The sequence below is a fragment of the Procambarus clarkii genome, chromosome 23, assembly GCF_040958095.1.
Source record: "Procambarus clarkii isolate CNS0578487 chromosome 23, FALCON_Pclarkii_2.0, whole genome shotgun sequence".
Lineage (NCBI taxonomy): Eukaryota > Metazoa > Arthropoda > Malacostraca > Decapoda > Cambaridae > Procambarus > Procambarus clarkii.
Window position 1 is genome coordinate 22,411,289 of NC_091172.1, and position 21,181 is coordinate 22,432,469.

Genomic DNA, 21,181 nt, shown 5'->3' on the forward strand with positions numbered 1-21,181 from the left:
ATGTGTGGCTCCTCTTGCATGATAGTATGATGATAGATGGAATTACTGGTGTCAATTTCACTTTGCTTCAGATCTCTCAGTCGTGTCATAGGCAGCGTAGGGTTAGTCCATTTATTTATATATATATATTATATATATGTATATATTATATATATATATGTATATATATATATATATATATATATATATGTATATATATATGTATATATATATATATATTATATATATGTATATATATATTATATATATGTATATATATATATTATATATGTATATATATTATATATATATGTATATATGTATATCTCGTACCTAGTAGCCAGAACGCACTTTTCGGCCTACTATGCAAGGCCCGATTTGCCTAATAAGCCAAGTTTTCATGAATTAATATATTTTCTCTAATTTTTTTCTTATGAAATGATAAAGCTACCCGTTTCATTATGTATGAGGTCAATTTTTTTTATTGGAGTTAAAATTAACGTAGATATATGACCGAACCTAACCAACCCTACCTAACCTAACCTATCTTTATAGGTTAGGTTAGGTAGCCGAAAAAGTTAGGTTAGGTTAGGTTAGGTTGGTTAGGTAGTCGAAAAACAATTATTTCATGAAAACTTGGCTTATTAGGCAAATCGGGCCTTGCATAGTAGGCTGAGAAGTGCGTTCTGGCTACTAGGTACGACATATATATGTATATGTATATATATGTATATGTTAGTATATTTTGGTAGCAGTCTTTCCTGTAGACATATATTATTAAATATGACCGAAAAAGTAAGATTAATAATTCTAACACGAATTTTCTCAATCTTTCGTACATTACGCTTCACTGTTGGAGGTAAATCAAAAATTAATTCTCCAAAATTCATTTTTATTTCTAGTCTGACGCGACACGGGCGCGTTTCGTAAAACTTATTACATTTTCAAAGACTTTAGTTCACAAATACACAACTGAATAGAACTTACGTATCTCAGATTTTATATCTACATTTGAGTGAGGTGGGAGGGGTGATGTGGCATTAACACAAGACAGAACAAGAGGGGATATTAATAGGGTATTAAAAGTATCAACACAAGACAGAACACAAACAATCATTAGCCAGATACCCACACCCACGTACAGACTGGCGAAGCGACTCAACGGCCTGCTGACTCCTTATGTTCCTTGCGCCTTCAGCCTGAAGTCTCCAAAGGAATTTGTAGACTTACTGCGGGGCACACGGGCCACAGGGATAAGAGCCTCGTTGGACGTAGAATCGCTGTTTACCAACGTACCTGTGGACGAGACAATCGGAATGATAGCCGACAGAGTGTATCGTGATCCAGCCTGTACTCCTCTTGACATACCAGAAAATATTCTGAGGAAACTACTCCAAGCTTGGACTAAAGAGGCACCCTTCTTGAGCCCGGATGGGCACATGTATAAGCAAGTAGATGGGGTCGCCATGGGTTCTCCCCTAGGTGTCCTGTTTGCAAACTTCTATATGGGTACCATCGAGCAAAAAGTCTTAGTTGACATGAACTTGAAACCGGCCATATACTGCAGGTATGTTGACGACATTTTTACACAGGTACCTGATGTCAGACATCTGCAGGAGCTGAAGGAGGCATTTGAGCAGAGTTCCGTGCTGCGTTTCACTTACGAGATGGAAAAGGATGGGAAGCTGCCCTTTCTAGATGTAACAGTCATGGAAAAGGGCGGAGGTTTCCACACTGCAGTCTACACTAAGGAAACAAACATAGGAATGTGCCTAAATGCCAACAGCGACTGCCCTGACAGGTACAAGAGGAGTGTTGTTAACGAAGTGAAAAAAGTAACTCACTATTTATTTTCTTATGCATTGTTTCGTCAATCTTCTAAGTTTAGTAACAGCAGAATTGCTGGAGTTTCTCAATAGAAATGTCACAGTTTTTGGCATAATAATAATGTTTTTAAGTCACGTTTTTAAGTATCTTAAAAAAAAAATTGTGAAGGTTTTGTAAGATTACTTCGTGGTTAGAATGCAATCAAAGAGATTACGCTGACACATGATTAGAATGATATTATTTTCTACTTAAACCGATTTTCAGTAAATCTTTATGTGGACCAAGCATTAGAGTGGATTTCATGAGGTTTGTAATGTTTCATATTGACATCAAATGCAACAAAAATAAGAATACAGTAATTAGGCTACTTTTTTATTACATTTGTCGTGTGTGGGTAGGCAGGCAGGAGAGTTACTCAGTAGAAGTTCTTGAGAAGCAGCATCACGTATAACATTTGAGGTTTAAGGCTCATACTCTGTATTCATATGAAAAATTAGTTTACTAAGAATTATTTTACACTATATATAATGTAGTATTTTCCCTTGTAAATTGATGTAAATACGGTCGTTATATTGTATATTATTTAATCATAAAAAAGTTTTTCTGTGAAGACAAGATAAGTTTAATTAGTTTCAAGAAATAATATTTGGCAGTTGTAAAAAATTTATCATTATCACTAGGATAACTTTTTTTTTATAAAAGCAAGTACAAATTGGGCAAACCCAAAATAGGCAAACACAAAAGTAAACAGAACACACAGAACACAGGAGCAATACATGAAAACAAAAAGGGATACATAGAACAAAAAACAAAGGATGAAACATACAGGAGACAAAGTACAAAGAACATGAAACCCCCAATCGGGCACAGCAAGTAAAACAAACATAAACATTGACAGAAACCAAAATATACAGAGAACACACAAAAAACATACCCATAAATCCGTAAATACATAAAAACATATATACACAAAAACAGATAAAACAACCCTCCCTACAACCCAAGCACATAATCAGTAGTACATAATAACAGCCAGCCTCGCAGACCATACACTAAGAGGCACAAGCACAAATCTACAAACAGCTACAATAAAATAACCAGAAACAGAAATTGAAATTGAAATTGAAATAAGTTTATTGAGGTAAAATACACACAAAGGGATAAGGTAGCTCAAGCTATTCTCACCCCGTTCAGTACAACGTGTTAGTACATACATAGACACACATCACAAACAATAAACATGAAAGACATTCACACACGAGTAACTGAGTAACCGACACCACACAACAACCACAGAGAATATAGGAAACGATAAAGAAAAGACAAGAGAGCCGGGAACACACGCCACACCCACAGCCACACGCAACCACCCACCCCACAAGTACACTGTTACGACCCTGAGTTCTTATTTGGAAACCTGAGGTCAAATTGAGTTCTAAATAGTTATGTAAGAAGAATATTTAATTAACAATAACGTTTATATTCAGGGGCTTCTCATACCCCTGATACGTATTTGTTTGTCTCCCTTGCGAGACGTATGACGAATCTTGTTATTCACAGATCATTCAGACTCTGGGCTTGTTGATTATTAAATATAAGATTGAACTAGTTATCAGCTATTCTTAGAATTGTTAAAGTAACTAGTAATGAATGTCGGTGAAGACTTGTAATGATTATGGCTGTACGATCAGTTAGGTATTTTCCCGGCAGCAGCTTGAGTCTGCTGCCGGGAACACTGGGCTGGGCGGGAGGTCTTTCTTCTGGTTCTGGCGGCTGTGGTGCTTACACTCTTCCTGTGGGCTCTGTTCTTCTCCTCCTTCTCTCTTCCCTTACTTTACTGTGTTTGTTATACAAGATAACTATCTGACTGGGCATTACTATGTTACTGGCTAGGTGTGTATTTAGTTCTTGTGTAATCTAAGCTAGTGTTTGGGTATCTCTAAGTGTACTCTAGGGGGCACTAGTGAACCCACTTATGCTTTAAGTCTGTGATGTCTATGATACAAGTGTGAGTCAGGAAAGTAGTCTTTACCCTAGTTGCAATTGTAAACCTTGCATCCTGCTTATGTGGAACAAGGTATTCAACAAAAGGTAGAGTGGTAAAGTGATTTATTGTAGTTTGTATATGTGGGGGTTATTAGAGGGTTTAATAAATAAGGAATAAGCTAAGAGTATCTTTCATCCTGTTTAGAGGGGGAGTAGGTGACTACCTTAGACAGCAGACGTTTAGTCTAGCCAAACAAGTATTCATTGCTGGGAACATTCTTCCCTGGGGGCCAGGGCCTACCTATTCCTACTATTTTAAGAACTGTGATTTTCAATATTGAACCTTTCAGTACAACAACCTACCTCCTATAACAAGTGGGCGCCTGTCCGGGAGCTGAAAAATTTTATATATAAATTGTAAAAAGTTAGATTTTTGAGTGCCGAAACTAAATTTGTTGCATTCCGCAGAACGGTTGTGTGGTAGCCTAGGGTCTAGGTCAACTAGCAAAGGATACATCTTACACTGTCTGGACATCCAACTGGATCACTTCATGATTGAGGTAATTGGGGCTTTGTAATAGGGGCTGTGAGAAATTTTTATATTTTTTTCAAATTGTTATTTTTATTTTTACTTTTGGCTAGTAGCTAGAATAATTAGTGATGGAAGCTAAATTGCAGGAACTGGCAAAGACACCTTCAGTGGTAGGGATTAAGAAGCTGACCAAAGCTAACTTAGTGTTGTTAGGCAAGGAATTGGGCCTCGAGTTATATGATGCTAATAAAAAGTGGGTCTTAACGAATGAACTTTTACAGAATTGCATAGACCAGGGCCTATTGGCAAGTGATACAATTTTATGCCAGGCCAGTCCAGCTGAAAGTGATGCTAGCAGGAATATAGAATTAGAAGTACAGCTAGCCCAATTAAGACTGACAGAACAAAATGCTAGAGTAGCAGAGCAAAAGGCTAAAGTAGAAAAGCAAAGGATCAAAAATGAGATGGAAAGAATTAGAGTAAATACCGCTGTACCACCACCTGCCGGGGGATTCAAACCCCAGGCATTATAATAAAAAGCATAACCTGCCTGAATTTTCAGAGTCAGACCCTGAAAGATTTTTCAACCATTTTCAGAGACTGGCCAGGTCCATGAGCTGGCCAGAGGAAGAGTGGGTGAAAATCCTACAGGAAAAACTTAGAGGTAAAGCCAACACACACCGCCAATCGTACTCATGGGCACACAAGCCGAGGAACCCAGTAACACCACTGGGGCAACAGACGGTAGGGAAGCTCTCTCCCCCACACCAACACAAGGCGACAGATCCGTAGCCACCAACAGGGGAAAATCCTCCTCCCGAAACAAATTCACTGGCGCAGCCGCCACACCAGTACAGACTGCCGCCAGGTACCTCTCAAGTCCACATCGAAAACATGTCCTGGGCTGCCCTGCATAGAAGGCGCGCATGGTGTAGCCCAGGGGTCTCCAAACTTTTCAATGTAAGGGCCACATTATATATTTCCCATATTTATGCGGGCCGGAGGAATAAAAAATGAAAAAAAACAAAAAACAAATCAGTGCATTCACTATACACTCTTTTATGATACTACCATCAGTGAAAGGTTTTTCTTTTTTAGCCAACACATAGGCAACTTTGTAACTGGCTCTAGTTGAAGTTTCATTTTCAGATTTTTTCTTACTGAAAACAGCTTGTTGAGAATGCAGACTGTGCTGAAATGATTCAAACTTTTTAGTGCGTTCTGCTCCTGTGATGTGAGAATAACTTGAGCCATGTTTAGATTCATAGTGCCGACGAATATTGTATTCCTTCAGAACAGCAACACTGTCTCTACATATTATGCATAAAGCTTTATAATTTGCTATCACAAAAAAGTACTTTATCTTCCATTCGTCATTGAACCGACGGCACTCAATGTCCACTTTTCTTTTCTTTATCTTTTCCATATCTGAAAACATAAGGGTAAAATAAATGAAATAAATTCTACAGGAAAAAAACAGCTTGTATGTGGTGTTAAAAAGCATAGCATATTATTATAAAGTGGTAAATATTATGGCTTTCGTTGATAAAATATTATGGCTTTCGTTGATAAACTTAATGGTTACCATTTTAACTATTTTAAACATGCAATATTTTTGGCTACAATAGTATTATTGCTATTTTGTATAACTAAGATAAAGGCATTGTCAAAGTACAGAGAAAAGAATATTGTACAGTGTTTGTGCTCCCTGAAACGGAAGCAGCGAAGCCCCACTCGCCCTCCATCCCCACAATATACAGTTATACACAACTGATTGGTTGTAATGCACAACACATACCTACCAGTATTAGTGTCTGTGCGTCACACTATCGAGAGAGAGGAAAACTGACTCGGGTTGAGCGCCACCAGTCAGCAGCCCCAGCTTTGAATAATTCTGCGATGCCATTCGTACGATAATTATTTTTTCAAGGCCACCACACAGGGATTTGTTTGGAGGGCCGGATGAAATTATGTGGCGGGCCGGATGTGGCCCGCGGGCCATAGTTTGGAGACCCCTGGACTGTAGCCCATCAACGTGATAGTTGACGGAACAGGAGACTTAAGATGCAGGGCGAGGGTCCTGGTACCGCACGAGAACCCCCTTCATCTGCAGGAAGAGATGGAATTCAACGGGAGTGACACCATGGTCCCATAGTTTCCAAAATATTGCCGAAGCAGGTCGTCTGAGAACTCAAAAGGGACCCCCCCATGCAGCACCACATAAGTGAGTGAGCAGCATCGGTCGGAGACAGAGACGGTACCACCGTCATCAGGAAAGGTAAACTAACGCCCATCATAACGGGCCACAAAGTCGTTATAAACAGCCGGTGAATGGAACTTAACAAGTACCCGGTGGTTCGTGAGGAGCTGTACACCAAAGACATCCGGTACCTGAACGCGGAACATATCTAACATAACAATTTCCACGGCAAGGTTCGATTCCCTGCCAGAGAACTATGGGCCAATCGTCTGCGAACGGCGAATAGAGGGAAGGGGGTCCCCATGACGCCACACAAACAGTTGGAGGGCTGCGCCCCTAGTCAGGACACCAACAGCCGGGTCAACACTCTCATGTACACCTCTTTGGCCATAACAGTTGAACGGCAGAATTGGTATTAACCCCTGGAGGGTTATCAAGGCAACCACAAGTGCTTACTAACCAACAATTCTTTGGACCTCGACATAGTCCAGAGCCAAAGTAAATTCCCAATTTGTATACACCGAGAAGCGAGATACACCTGTCGGGGTATACACAGTGGAATAATGTAAGTGAGGCAAGTTGTTATCAGGGAGTGAGGACTCGTGGGAGGCGTGTGAGGCCGGGTAGCCTGGCTGGGGCCCACACTGCCTGCCTCGCTATCACAGTAAGTGGCTGCTTCAGTCAGGTGTAGGACACAACCTTACTGCGGTATGTATTAAACAAATATTTTAAATTTATTCCGAAAGGCGAGTTTATCGGGAAGTGTCAGTAATCATGTGTGTGTGAACACCCCGCCATAGCAGCAGTACAACACCCCGCCATAGCAGCAGTACAACACCCCGCCATAGCAGCATGTGCAACACCCCGCCATAGCAGCAGTACAACACCCCGCCATAGCAGCATGTGCAACACCCCGCCATACCAGCAGTACAACACGCCGCCATAGCAGCAGTACAACACCCCGCCATAGCAGCAGTACAACACCCCGCCATAGCAGCATGTGCAACACCCCGCCATAGCAGCAGTACAACACCCCGCCATAGCAGCAGTACAACACCCCGCCATAGCAGCAGTACAACACCCCGCCATAGCAGCATGTGCAACACCCCGCCATAGCAGCATGTGCAACACCCCGCCATAGCAGCAGTACAACACCCCGCCATAGCAGCAGTACAACACCCCGCCATAGCAGCAGTACAACACCCCGCCATAGCAGCATGTGCAACACCCCGCCATAGCAGCAGTACAACACCCCGCCATAGCAGCAGTACAACACCCCGCCATAGCAGCAGTACAACACCCCGCCATAGCAGCATGTGCAACACCCCGCCATAGCAGCATGTGCAACACCCCGCCATAGCAGCAGTACAACACCCCGCCATAGCAGCAGTACAACACCCCGCCATAGCAGCAGTACAACACCCCGCCATAGCAGCAGTACAACACCCCGCCATAGCAGCATGTGCAACACCCCGCCATAGCAGCAGTACAACACCCCGCCATAGCAGCAGTACAACACCCCGCCATAGCAGCAGTACAACACCCCGCCATAGCAGCATGTGCAACACCCCGCCATAGCAGCAGTACAACACCCCGCCATAGCAGCAGTACAACACCCCGCCATAGCAGCAGTACAACACCCCGCCATAGCAGCATGTGCAACACCCCGCCATAGCAGCAGTACAACACCCCGCCATACCAGCAGTACAACACCCCGCCATAGCAGCATGTGCAACACCCCGCCATACCAGCAGTACAACACCCCGCCATAGCAGCATGTGCAACACCCCGCCATAGCAGCAGTGCAACACCCCGCCATACCAGCAGTACAACACCCCGCCATAGCAGCAGTACAACACCCCGCCATACCAGCAGTACAACACCCCGCCATAGCAGCAGTACAACACCCCGCCATAGCAGCAGTACAACACCCCGCCATAGCAGCAGTACAACACCCCGCCATAGCAGCATGTGCAACACCCCGCCATAGCAGCATGTGCAACACTCCAAACTGATTGTTGCTGCCGGAGACTTCATTGTGCACCTCATACTCATATGTAAGCCTTAACGCAACAAAGGATTACAGACGACACAAAAAGTCTTAAATCAGACCTCAGCGGGAATTTTTACATTTACAATTATATTTAACCTCTACACCTTACAGTTATGACAGTTGATAAAACTTTGTTGGCATTGCACCATCTATGTATTTACAATATATATTACAACATTATTGGTAAGTCTTTTAATAATTTACATTATATTATACATTCTTGGTAAGTCTTTTGTTTTGTTAATATTTCTGTCCAAGTTCGCGAAGAACCTTCAATTTCTTCTACTTTCATGTGGTTCTTCCTACTCAGTAACTGATGATGGATGGAATAGTTAGTGTAGACTGGCTTTAGCCTCCAGGTGGTGCGTGCTGGGGTAGTGACTTTTCAGGTGAACAAATCCACAAGGGCCGTGATGAGGGTTCGAACCTACGTCCAGGATGGTCCCAGACCCCAGACGCTGGTTCGAATCCTCATCACGGTCCTTGTGGATTTGTTCATAAGATGCATCACGCTATTGTGATTTCTGTGTATATGGACTCTTCAGGTCTTAATTACACAAACTAATGAAATAATTAGGAATAAAATATGTGATTGAGAAGGGAAGGGAATTATGAGGAGAAAGCGCCAAGCCATCACGATTATATAGCAAATGGAAGGGTCTATGTGATGGATTTTTTGTTAGTTTATTGTGCACCCCATACTCATCCTTGAGCGGTAGCGCAAAAAAAAGGATTACATAGGGCACAAAATGTCTTTATCAGACCTCAAAGGAGATTATTACATTAAACAATTTCATCTATCCTTCGCACCTTATAATTATAATGTCAGCTAGTTATAGAGAATGTCCCATTTCAATAGCTATGTATTTCTAGTTAATCATGATACATTTATGGTAGCTAGATCTTACCGTCGTTATTCCGCAGATGCTGACGTTGCTGCTGGTGGTGGGTGTAGGCGTCGCTGTAGCGGGCGCCCACACCCCGGCTTCATGCCTCTACGAGGACATTCGTGGCACCTGGGTTCTGACAGAGACGGAACGCACAGAAGACCACACCATCACCTGTGATGAGCTGGGCACCACCCCCCACACCAAGACCTTCACCCTAAGCTTCCCCAACACCGCCGTGGATGAGATAGGCAACCAGGGCACCTGGACCATGGTCGCTGACCAGGGCTTCGAGGTGGGTGGGAACTGTGCTCTTGTTGTCGGGGAGCAGTTGTTACTGCCGCTGCTGCTCCTCTGGTGACAATAGTGAGCTTTTTGTAAGGGGGTGTGAAGGAGGAGGGACACTGTATTCCCTATTGTTGGATATGCTTGAATATATACAATTCCTGTTCCCGCAGTGATAATGACGTTTTATAATACCTGAGTGTGGGAGATGTTGCGGGTGTTTGGCATGGTGAGTCTTACGTTTCCAAGTCAGTTCACAGACACAAGTTAGCGTGAGAATCACATGAGTGTACATATGGTGTTACTGTATATAAACGCTAGTTTGATAAGACAAGATGACACGCACAGTGATATCAGATGGACGCTATGTATCTGTGAGGCCATTGAATGGGATCACGGGGGAGACATCTCCCGTCACGCAGGGTGCAGTCGCACCTCCACAGATCTCCAGTATCAGCTTTTGATACTGGTAATGGCTCAAAATGGCCACCACTTACGGGCTATTCATGCCCGTGCCACCTACTGGGTGGCTTAATCTTCATCAATCATCAATCAATCGAATGGGATCGAACCCACAACCCTGGACTCTCCAAGCATACACACTGAATCATGATGAGCTCAAGGATCCCTAGTACCAGACTTGGAGTTTAAAAGGCAGCATCCGATACCACAATCAACGTTTTACGAGGTACCCGGACAGTAGGACCCAAGATATCAAAGACCCATAGCTTTCCACATATAATGCATTTGTAAATATCAAGATAAAAATTAAACCACTACTTATTTTGCCCTACTTTATTTTTTATACAATACTTTTGTATACAAATATTATCCTATTTTAGTTTTGTATACAATAGATATTGTCAGAATAGGAGAGTAGGTAAAAGACCACAACTAATACACCAGTCTATACCACAACTAATACACCAGTCTATACCACAACTAATACACCAGTCTATACCACAACTAATACACCAGTCTATACCACAACTAATACACCAGTCTATACAATAACTAATACACCAGTCTATACAACAACTAATACACCAGTCTATACCACAACTAATACACCAGTCTATACAACAACTAATACACCAGTCTATACCACAACTAATACACCAGTCTATACAACAACTAATACACCAGTCTATACCACAACTAATACACCAGTCTATACCACAACTGTATATACGTGTCCCTCCCCAATTAGTGACTATTTCTGAACCTCATATTGTTAACATGACTCAAGTTCATCTTACTGGCTAGGTAAGGATCAACGAGCGGTCATACTTCGCCTTCTCCTCCTACGAGGTGGTCGGCAACTTGACCGTCTCCCAGTGTGACCGCACCTTGAATGGCTGGGCCAGGGACCGCACCGTCAGGAACTGGTCTTGCTTCAACGCTAAAAAAGTTACTAAGGTATATTGTCTTGTTATGGGATGGTATAACGGCTTCCGTTGTCGTGTGTTGAGTTCGGCCTCCGATGTCATGTGATGACTGTAGCTTGCGTTGTCATGTGATGAGTACGGCTTCCGTTGGCATGTGATGAGTACAGCTTCCGTTGTCATGTGGTGAGAACGGTCTCCGTTATGTGACGAATACATCAGTTGCTTAAATGACAACGGGTGTAGTACTAAGCATCCACCAGTCTCAGGAGACTATGGAGTTGCGCTCTGGTTGTCGGTCTGGAGCGGCCTCACCAGGGCGCAAAGCCTGGGTAGGTTGACATGGAGGAAAATCTGTTACCCAGGCAGCAGGTCCCCCACTCTCCACGGCGACGAAAGTCTCCAATGGAAAGGCAAACGCCAATACAATTGGTTCCAGCGCCGTCGCAGGAACTGAGAGCTCCGAGGTTGACCTAGAAGTTGGTGAAAAAAAGGCTCTACAGGGACTCCAACCCCGGAGACCGCCGTGGTCGGGGCCGGAGAAGAACCACCCCATCAAGGGCATGAACGACCCCGGCCTCCTGAAGCAGAGCCTGGGGGGCCGCACGAGCCCCAGGAGGTGGACGTCCCGGTCCCGCACCTACGGGTTCCTGACAGTGAGCGTCACAGCCCTCCTTCACCCGAGGCCGGCCTCCTTCAAGACCAAGCAGAAGGAAGAGTGATAATTATCAATTAATTATATTATTTTTATAATAATTATTATACTAATAATTGTTGTATTTAATAATTATCACTTATTGTAATGCTGTATTTATTTTATTTATTATTATTTTGTATTTATAATTATCACCAAGTAGAAGGAAGAGTGATACTTATCAATTAATTATATTATTATAATAATAATTGTTGTATTTAATAATTATCACTCTTCCTTCTGCTTGGTGATAATTGTAAATACAACATAATAATAATAAAATATTATTATTTTTATGTTATTAATACCAGCAGAAGGAATAGTGATAATTATCAATTAATTATATTATTAATATAATAATTATTATAATAATAATTGTTGTACTTAATAATTATCACTCTTCCTTCTACTTGGTCTTGAAGGAGGCCGGCCTCGGGTGAAGGAGGGCTGTGACGCTCACTGTCAGGAACCCGCAGGTGCGGGACCGGGCCGTCCACCTCCCGAGGGTCGTGCGGCCCCCCAGGCTCTGCTTCAGGAGGCTGGGGTCGTTCATGCCCTTGATGGGGTGGTTCTTCTCCGGCCCCGACCACGGCGGTCTCCGGGTTTGGAGTCCCTGTAGAGCCTTTTTTTCACCAACTTCTAGGTCAACCTCGGAGCTCTCAGTTCCTGCGACGGCGCTGGAACCAATTGTATTGGCGTTTGCCTTTCCATTGGAGACTTTCGTCGCCGTGGAGAGGGGGGGGACCTGCTGCCTGGGTAACAGCTTCTCCTCCATATCAACCTACCCAGGCTTTGCGCCCTGGAGAGGCCGCTCCAGATCGACAACCAGAGCGCAACTCCAGTCTCCTGAGACTGATGGATGCCTACTACTACATCTGTTATCATTTAAGCAACACCATCTCTGCTGTCAAGCAGAAGAGACGAATCTTTCTGACAGATTTTAAGTTAATGTCTATACTGTCTGCTCTTATAATAATGTAAATTTGGGCTTTTCCGAGATGAGTTTACAAGTGTGTTATTTACAAGGTGTTTGTAAGTTTTGTTTCCATCTCCAGGTGGCCCCTCGTGTGAGTTACAGGCCCGTCCTGGCCAATCTGGACTTGCCCTACAAGAATGACCTCGTCCTTATTGACAACATCAACTCAGCTCAGAGTTCATGGACCGCTAGGGCTTACTTCCAGTTTGAAAAGTAAAGAGTTTGTAGTGTTAAAACAGTTTCTCCTTGTGTTTTCTCGTTCTCTTTCTCTCGTTGTCAAATTCAGCTTATTCATCACTTTCCTTCTCAAATACATTGTGCGAAAAAATTATTTTTTGGACATAAAGTGTCAGAGAGCGCAACCTAACAGTGAGCATTTCTACGCTGGGTTCAGGTACACGGTGAGGGAGATGTACCAGCGTGGTGGAGGTGGGAGGTGTGCCGGGCACTCTAGGCCCTTCCCAGCTCCCGCCACCGACCTCCAGAAGGCCAACGCCGCCTACCTGCCGAAGAACTTCGACTGGCGAAACGTGAGTGGCGTGAACTACATCTCACCAGTCAGGGACCAGGGCTCCTGCGGGTCCTGTTACGCCTTTGCCTCCATGGCCAACTTGGAGGCCCAAGTGAGGATCGCCACCCGCAACCAGCGCCAGGACGTTTTCTCCACGCAGGCATGGACATTTTCCTTTAAAATCTATAATGTAACTTGTGTATAAAGTATCTCTTCTGATGTATAATGTATAACTTGTGCGCCACTTAAATAACTATTTTGTATTGTAGAATTCTGCCCATAAGTTTGTTTCATCACTGTCCACAGTCACAAAGTTTCATCCCTCTATCCATGGCTCTGGCTGTCATGAGGCTGCGATTCGCGTATAATATCAACATTATCATGTTGATATATCAACATATTATATCAACTTCGATATAACAAATAACAATCAACTTCGTCAAGTATAGACATGCGATATCATCACAACATATCCTGGAGCACAATATTACGCTGGCTCATTTTCCCATTGGATCATTCATACTCCTCAGGATATCGTGTCGTGTTCGCGATTGTCTCAGGGATGCAACGGCGGGTACGACTATCTGGTTGCCGGTCGCTATGCCCAGGACCAGGGAGTTGTCGTCGAGGCTTGCAACCCCTACACTGCCACTGTAAGTCACTCACTGCTCGCTTTGTGAATGCCAGAGATATAAATTCCTCACTTTAAAATTATAACTTTCACAAAGATGCAATAGATTTAACAGTCAACGACCATGTCAATGGGACTCTCTCTCTCTCTCCGAAGGAAGGCCATTGTGTCAGGAACGAGACGTGCCCACGCACCTATGTTAGCGAATATGTACACGTGGGAGGATACTATGGTGGATGTAACGAGGAGGCCATGCTGGAGGCAGTCGTCACTTCAGGGCCCATTTCCGTCTCTTTTGTAGTGTACGAAGACTTCCACCACTACGCCGGTGGCATCTATCACTACACAGGCCTTCGGAGTGATTTCAACCCCTTAGAGGTAACGTAGTTCAAAGCATCGCTCAACTCGATGGTGAATGTGTCTGTGTGTGTGGCGCAGGTTATGGTAAAGATGTAGGCGTACACAGTGTGCGTCGGTGTCCCGTTCGTAGCTAGGCCCTGATCAACCAGGCTGTGACTCATACGTCAGGCTGCGAGCAGCCGCGTCCAACAGCCTGGTTGATCAGTCCAGCAACCAGGAGGCCTGGTCGACGACCGGGCCGCGGGGACGCTAAGCCCCGGAAGCACCTCAAGGTAACCTCAAGGTAAGGCTTAAAACGGACTTCACGAGAAATGTCGAGGAAAAGTTTACGTGGCCAAGATTATGGCAGACATCATGATGCTGATCCATCAGTTCACATCGTGCTCTCATATGTGCGGATTTGGCTTTAAGCTTCCGCACCAAGTAAACAAGATGCTTGCAAAGTCACTCATCTGAAGTTTCTGAGAATGTTGTTTCAGACGAGATCAGTCGTAGCTTACTCGCCCTGGCTTTATAATTACTGTCTTAACCTAATTAATCGTATAACCAAGACGAGTATGAATGAACAAGGTACCATCATACAACTTAATTCATTAATAATAATCTGTGGTGATTCCTGTACTTTGTTATACGTTATTACCACAGCCTATGCTCGCGAATTCATCCACTGACATTTATATTTTTTGTTAATTATTTAATGTTAATGATACTGTAATCATTGTGGTTATTAATTACGCATTAACATGATTCATAAGTAGCTATATATCTATCTCTGGCATTTTATTTAGCATTATATGTAAGGACTGTAACCAACTTTGTCAATTAATACTGTCGCTGTATTTATGTGTGTGCTCAAAATATTACAAATGCATCATTTTTAACGTTAAAGTTGTAACACTCTAAAGACTATGTCTTCAACTTAACCTATTATATAATATTAATATTAGTAAATCTTCATTCTAATTCGTTGGTGTGTCCCCTGGCGGCACAGGCGACGAGTCACGTGGTGCTGGTAGTGGGGTTCGGGCTGGACCCTGACTCCGGAGAGAAGTTCTGGACTGTGAAAAATTCGTGGGGCCGCGACTGGGGCGAGGACGGCTACTTCAGAATCAGGCGAGGGAATGACGAGTGTGCCATCGAGTCCCAGGCCATCCGAGTCACCGCCATACCTTGAGTGTAAGGGCAGGAGCAAGAGCGAGGGGGAGAAAGGTGCAGATAGAGAGGGGGAAAATAAGATGAAGATTAAGCCACCCAAGAGGTGGCACGGGCATGAAAATCCCATAATTCCGGAAAAATAACAAATAAGGAGAGAATTTAAAGCATAGGATGTCTGGGATGCTCCTGGACGCAGGTTCAAATCCTCGTCACGGCCCTTGTGGATTTGTTCATTTGATACATCACGTTAGTGTGATCTCTGTGTGTAATGGGTTCACAAAACCACACTCATTACTGGGAATTAGCCGTCAATAATCGTAGAGAGTATACAGGATTAGATGATTGATGTCTAACTTTAGTTAATGATAATCCTCAAATTATGCTACAATGTACCTGTTGATAATCCTCAAATTTGATTATAATATGTCTACTAATCTTCTTAAAATTTTCTTACAATGTATCTGTTAACATTTTTCAATTTTGCTAGAAATTACCTACTTAAAATTATCTGTCAGAGTAAGGGCCTGTCCGAAACGCTATGCGTGCTAATGGCCTTACGAGAATATAAAAACATCAATGCTATGTACTCTCATAACCCAATGTACCTTCTTGTATATATATAAATAAGATAAATAAAGGTTGCTTACGGAAACTGACATCTTCCCTCTAGGTCAAAGGGAAATTTGATCCAGAGGGAAATTTGACTTACATCAAACAATTGGATGCTCGGTGTTAAATTTATTTGTGTGATTACTAGGACCATCTCTCGAACAAACGTGGCCTCAAGTGTTCATAGCCTTCTTCGATCACAGGTGGATATCTAAATCAGTACATACATCACGTGACCAGACTAAGAATTTTAAGTCGATATAGGTGGCTATAAGAGGCGAAATGACTCGGGTTGCAAGCAACATGACCCGGGGTTACCTTAATGCCTTTACACATTTCTAATGTGTCAATTATGAAGCTATCTACATTACATAACCTGTTTACTTATTTACTGATAAATATGTACACATGTACACAGGAGTTAGTCAGCTTGTTCAAATCTTTTTCAAATCAAATCTTTTATTCAGGTAAGGTACATACATACAAGGTAAGATACAAAGTTGATGGATTTATAGATAGAGCTAGTACATACAATGCCTAAAGCCACTATTAGGCAAAGCGTTTCGGGCAGACACGAAACGCTTGTGGGGGGATGTATCCTGGAGAGGGTCAGTAGTTCCACCTTATCGAACTTTGAATACCATATACTCTCAACTTGTGTTTATCTACAAAGAATAAGTTGGTAAATACAAGCTCAATCACAGGACTATTAAAAAATAGAATCATAACCAGTGTCGGATTCAGCGTAAAGAATAAAGTCCCACCTTTTCCCTCCTAACTAACTACCATTTTCTTTGATATCAACAGTTTTGCTTCTCTGGGGTAAACTATGTTAACGATAAGTATTTTATGATTTTTGTTCAATGCGACAATGTAGCCAATGTATAACCATGAAGGAAAAATACAATAAATTACTTATATTATTTTTTATTATTAACGAGTAATGATACACACAGTAATGTGCTACTTACCCGATTTTATACGAGGGGTTACAGTTTATTATAATAATAATAATAATAATAATAATAATAATAATAATAATAATAATAATAAGAATAAGAAGAAGAAGAATGCCCCTGTCCACAAATGTGGTGATCTCACTGATGTTAACAACTACAGACCTATATCAATCCTGCCTAACTTGTCAAAAATATTTGAAAAACTAATCTACAAGCAGCTTTACTCTTATCTAGCCAAACACAATAGTTAGTTCAAGTTCAAGTTCAAGTATGTTTATTGAGATAAGCAATAAATACATCTCAAAGGGATAGAGTAGCTTAGGCTATTTCTACGTCCCCCCCTCTACTTCAAGTCCCTCAAGGGGCGCACAAATTCAGTGAGTACAAAAAGACAAATAACATTACAAGAATCCCATTTAACATTGCAGGTTTATATAGTAAGTACAGCATATAATTGTTACACTCTCCGGGCAACAATAGTTAGTTTAGTTCATTTATTATGCACCCCATACCCATCTTGTGGGCGGTAGTGGAAAGGGTTACAGAGGCACATAATGGGCTCAGGGACTGAACCCCACAATTCATTTAGCTAAGCAAGTTACAATCTTGATGAGCTAGTTACAAAATTCAATATAAGTCGTCACATCAACAATGGGTTCGAGATCGACCATAAGTACAGTTTCTAAATTAAGCAACTGACATATGTGGAGAGCTAGTGTCACAATTGATATGTTTGTCCTGCACACCGCCCCCCATCCAGTGGGCAGCGGTGGATAGGTTACACTCACTCAGTTACTACCTACAGTTAGCAAACTGGGGATATTTGGCTAAAATTTCTGGTAGCAGATCATTTTGAATGAAATATTTACACATCGCTGGAACATTGGTTATAGAATTGTCTCTAAATTCACGTATCTTTTCGCACTCCATCACATAGTGACGGAGGGTGTGCGAATAATTTTGTTGACACAGTTTACATTTGGTCAGGTCTACATTTATTTATTTATTTATTTATTTATGCATATACAAGAATGTACATAAGGAATGTGAGGATACAAATATGGTAATTACAGTCTTGTAAAGCCACTAGCACGCGCAGCGTTTCGGGCAGAAACATCAGCAGATAATGAGAATTCCCAGAGATACTTGTAACCGAGTCTAAGCCGAGCAGTAGTAACATCTAGAAGTCTGCTGATTTTATTGGATGATCCATAGATGTGTGGCTCCTCTTGCATGATAGTATGATGATAGATGGAATTACTGGTGTCAATTTCACTTTGCCTCAGATCTACAAGATCTTGTTGAAGTTCTCGGTGTACTGCTGCTCTCAGATTGCTCATTGACAATCCAAGGTTACACTCAACGGCTCCTTTAAAGGCAGATTCTTTAGCTAACTTATCAGCTCTATCATGCATTCGGAGGCCAACATGAGATGGAGACCACATGAAATGGACTCTGTTACCATCCTTAATAATTTTGTTGTATTTGTGTCTAGCTTCGGACACGAGCATGTTACAGTTATGTCTTAAAGAGTTGAGAGCATTTAAGGATGATAAGGAGTCACTTACAATTAATGTATCAAGTTTGGAGACTTGTACACATTTCAGTGCAAGGATCAAGGCAAATAGTTCGGTCTGAAGGGTAAGTAAGTAAGTAATTATCAAAAGAGGTCTGAAGGGTAGAGGCCCAGTTGTTTATACGGACTCCCCACTCAAAGTACAAGCCATCGCCCATTGTCAGAACAACTGCACTTCCAGCTGCACCCGTGGTGCGGTGTAGGGAACCATCAGTGTATATGATTTGAGAGAGAGAATGCTCTGTGGACAGAGCATCAATATGGCTTAAGACATTGAGCTTTGCCTCAAGACGAAGCTTGGGCTGATCTCTAATTTGCTTCTTGGGTGGAAAGGGAGGGATTAAAACTGGAAAGGGTGTAACCTCCCACGGTGCAGGAAAGTGCCGTTGTTGTTTCTCTTGGTACAAATCATGAACCTGATACATTCTGAGTTGAGTTCCAGTTTTTGTTATCCATTTGGAACAATGCTGATCTTCAATAAAGAAATTCTGGAGGGCTTCTGTGCAAGGATTAGGATGAGTTAGCCTAAGCATTTTTATACCAATTTGACAGTTAATTTCAGTAACACGATCAACAACGCTCAGAATATTAAGTTCCTTTCTCATATTAAGTATCTTTGTGGTACGAGGGCACCCAAGGATTATCCTCAAGGCTTCGTTCTGCAATTTTTCAAGCCCTCCAAGTTTTTTTTCAGGCATCAAAACAAGCAGAGGTGCAGCATAATCCACTAAAGATCTGATGTATGCAAGGTACATCATTTTGACAATTCTGACATTGGCACCATAGCTTGAGTGATAACCTGCAACAACTTAAAGCAAAGTTCCAGGCTTCATATGGAGATGGTGGGGTGGGTAGATCTGACTTAAGTTCAATTTGGACCCCATAGTGGTCGCTTGTGAGTGTGGGCTCAACTGACCATGTTGCTGCATCTCTTAGGGAGGCTGAAACGAAGGTTAGGTCTAATCTACCTCCTTGGATGTGGGTGGGCTCATTCTTGTTTAGGATTTGGATTTCTGGTTGCTGGTCTAGTGGATGTGCAATGTGAGTGCCGGCCTCATTTGTTGTGTTCGAGCCCAATGCCAAACGATGATGGGAATTGAAATCACCACAAATGATTGTGTTTGATGTAGTCGCGTGTCCAAATAACACCGAGAGATCTACTTCAGCACGTGGAGACCTGTAAACATTAAACCCTTCAAGTTTGTCTGTCTTAGTTCAATGGATACTCCCATACCTTTGTCCCTGCTCCACAATCGGGTGGTCTGGTTATGGGCTTGGTGATCAGGTCACATTTTACATAGATTGCACATCCCCTGGATTGCCTATTAACACATGGAAGGAAGAAGCCTCGATAGCCTGAGATTTTAGGTTCTAATCCGTCTCAAAGCAGGCTCTCCTGTAGTATCAGGATGTCTATGTCTTTGGTTGCTGTTATGCATTGCAAGTGTTGCAATTTTGTGCACAGCCCAAGCCTCTGTCTTGAATGGACGTCTTCACACCCTCCACCATGGCCGATGGTGAAGGGCCATGTACTCCCTCCACCTGGTTTAGTCTTAGTAAGCTCCACATTTTTTGTGGGCAGGGGAGCTGGTATAAGTAATTATCAAAAGAAGGCACCAAACCGGGAAGGCTATGTAGCACCGTCAAAGTGCGAAATAATCAGAGGGCGCTAAATATCACCAAGAATGCCAATACGAGAACAGAATCGCATAAGGCGAACGATATCAAAAGTATCCGATTCACCAAGAATTCTATCGAGGGACAAGTGACCGCGAGGGACTGTCGGAAAGCAAGACACACGCACGTCCTTGAAGTCAGGACATTCAACAAGAATATGGACAACTGTAAGAGGGACAACGCAATTTGGACAATAAGGAGCAGGGCAGCACTCCATTAAGTGACCGTGAGTTGAGCGAGCATGGCCAATCCGCAACCTTGCTAGAGCAGTTTCCCACCGCCGGTTATGGTAGCAGGAAGGCGGCCACGGGGACACACTACGTTTGAGAGTGCGCAGCTTGTTACCAACTACAGAAGATCAACAACCCTGCCAACGGGCAAGGATGGAGGAATGAATAACAGTATAAGAGTCGGAATAAGGAATACCTTTACGGGAGATGGGACAAGAACGGATAGCTTCCCTAGCGGCAGCATCTGCACGTTCATTTAAAGAAACACCAATATGGCTGGGAAGCCAGCAAAACTCTACTGATTTAAATTTACTAGAAATAAGAAACAGCCAATGTTGAATCTCGATGACTACTGGATGGACAGGATTAAAGGACTCTAGAGCCATGGGGGCACTACGAGAGTCAACTACAACCACAAAGGAGGATCGACAATGAGAAAGCAAGATACAGAGAGCATACAAAATAGCATAAAGTTCTGCTGTGAAGACGCTAGCCTCCGAAGGCAGGCGACACATATAAGTGCGGTCAGGAAAAACAACAGAGTAGCCCACACCGTTCGCAGACTTGGATCCATCGGTGAAGATGGGAACGGAGTGGGAGTGCGAAGAAAAGTGCTCAAGGAAAAGGCATTTCAGAACTGTAGGAGGGGTAAAAGCTTTAGTGATGCTG

At 42.8% G+C, this 21,181-nt stretch overlaps 1 protein-coding gene across 9 annotated transcripts in view; it reads left to right on the top strand.

The window, feature by feature from the left end:
• The window catches only part of LOC123763955 (dipeptidyl peptidase 1), a 176,712-nt gene extending 159,719 nt beyond the window's left edge, over positions 1–16,993 (top strand). For 2 of the 9 annotated variants that reach the window (XM_069329966.1, XM_069329965.1), the window contains exons 2-10: positions 4,261–4,352; positions 4,922–5,284; positions 9,502–9,759; positions 11,016–11,168; positions 12,884–13,017; positions 13,199–13,475; positions 13,846–13,968; positions 14,103–14,324; positions 15,298–16,993. In XM_069329966.1, the coding sequence (XP_069186067.1) occupies positions 5,219–5,284; positions 9,502–9,759; positions 11,016–11,168; positions 12,884–13,017; positions 13,199–13,475; positions 13,846–13,968; positions 14,103–14,324; positions 15,298–15,480 (1,416 nt within the window). In that variant the 5' untranslated portion in view covers positions 4,261–4,352; positions 4,922–5,218 and the 3' untranslated portion in view covers positions 15,481–16,993. Of the gene's footprint in view, positions 1–1,652; positions 1,781–4,260; positions 4,353–4,921; positions 5,285–7,135; positions 7,233–9,501; positions 9,760–11,015; positions 11,169–12,883; positions 13,018–13,198; positions 13,476–13,845; positions 13,969–14,102; positions 14,325–15,297 lie in introns of those variants that run through there. The other 7 variants (XM_069329967.1, XM_069329968.1, XM_069329969.1 and 4 more) reach the window with 5 other exon arrangements.
• The last annotated feature ends 4,188 nt before the right edge of the window (positions 16,994–21,181 follow it).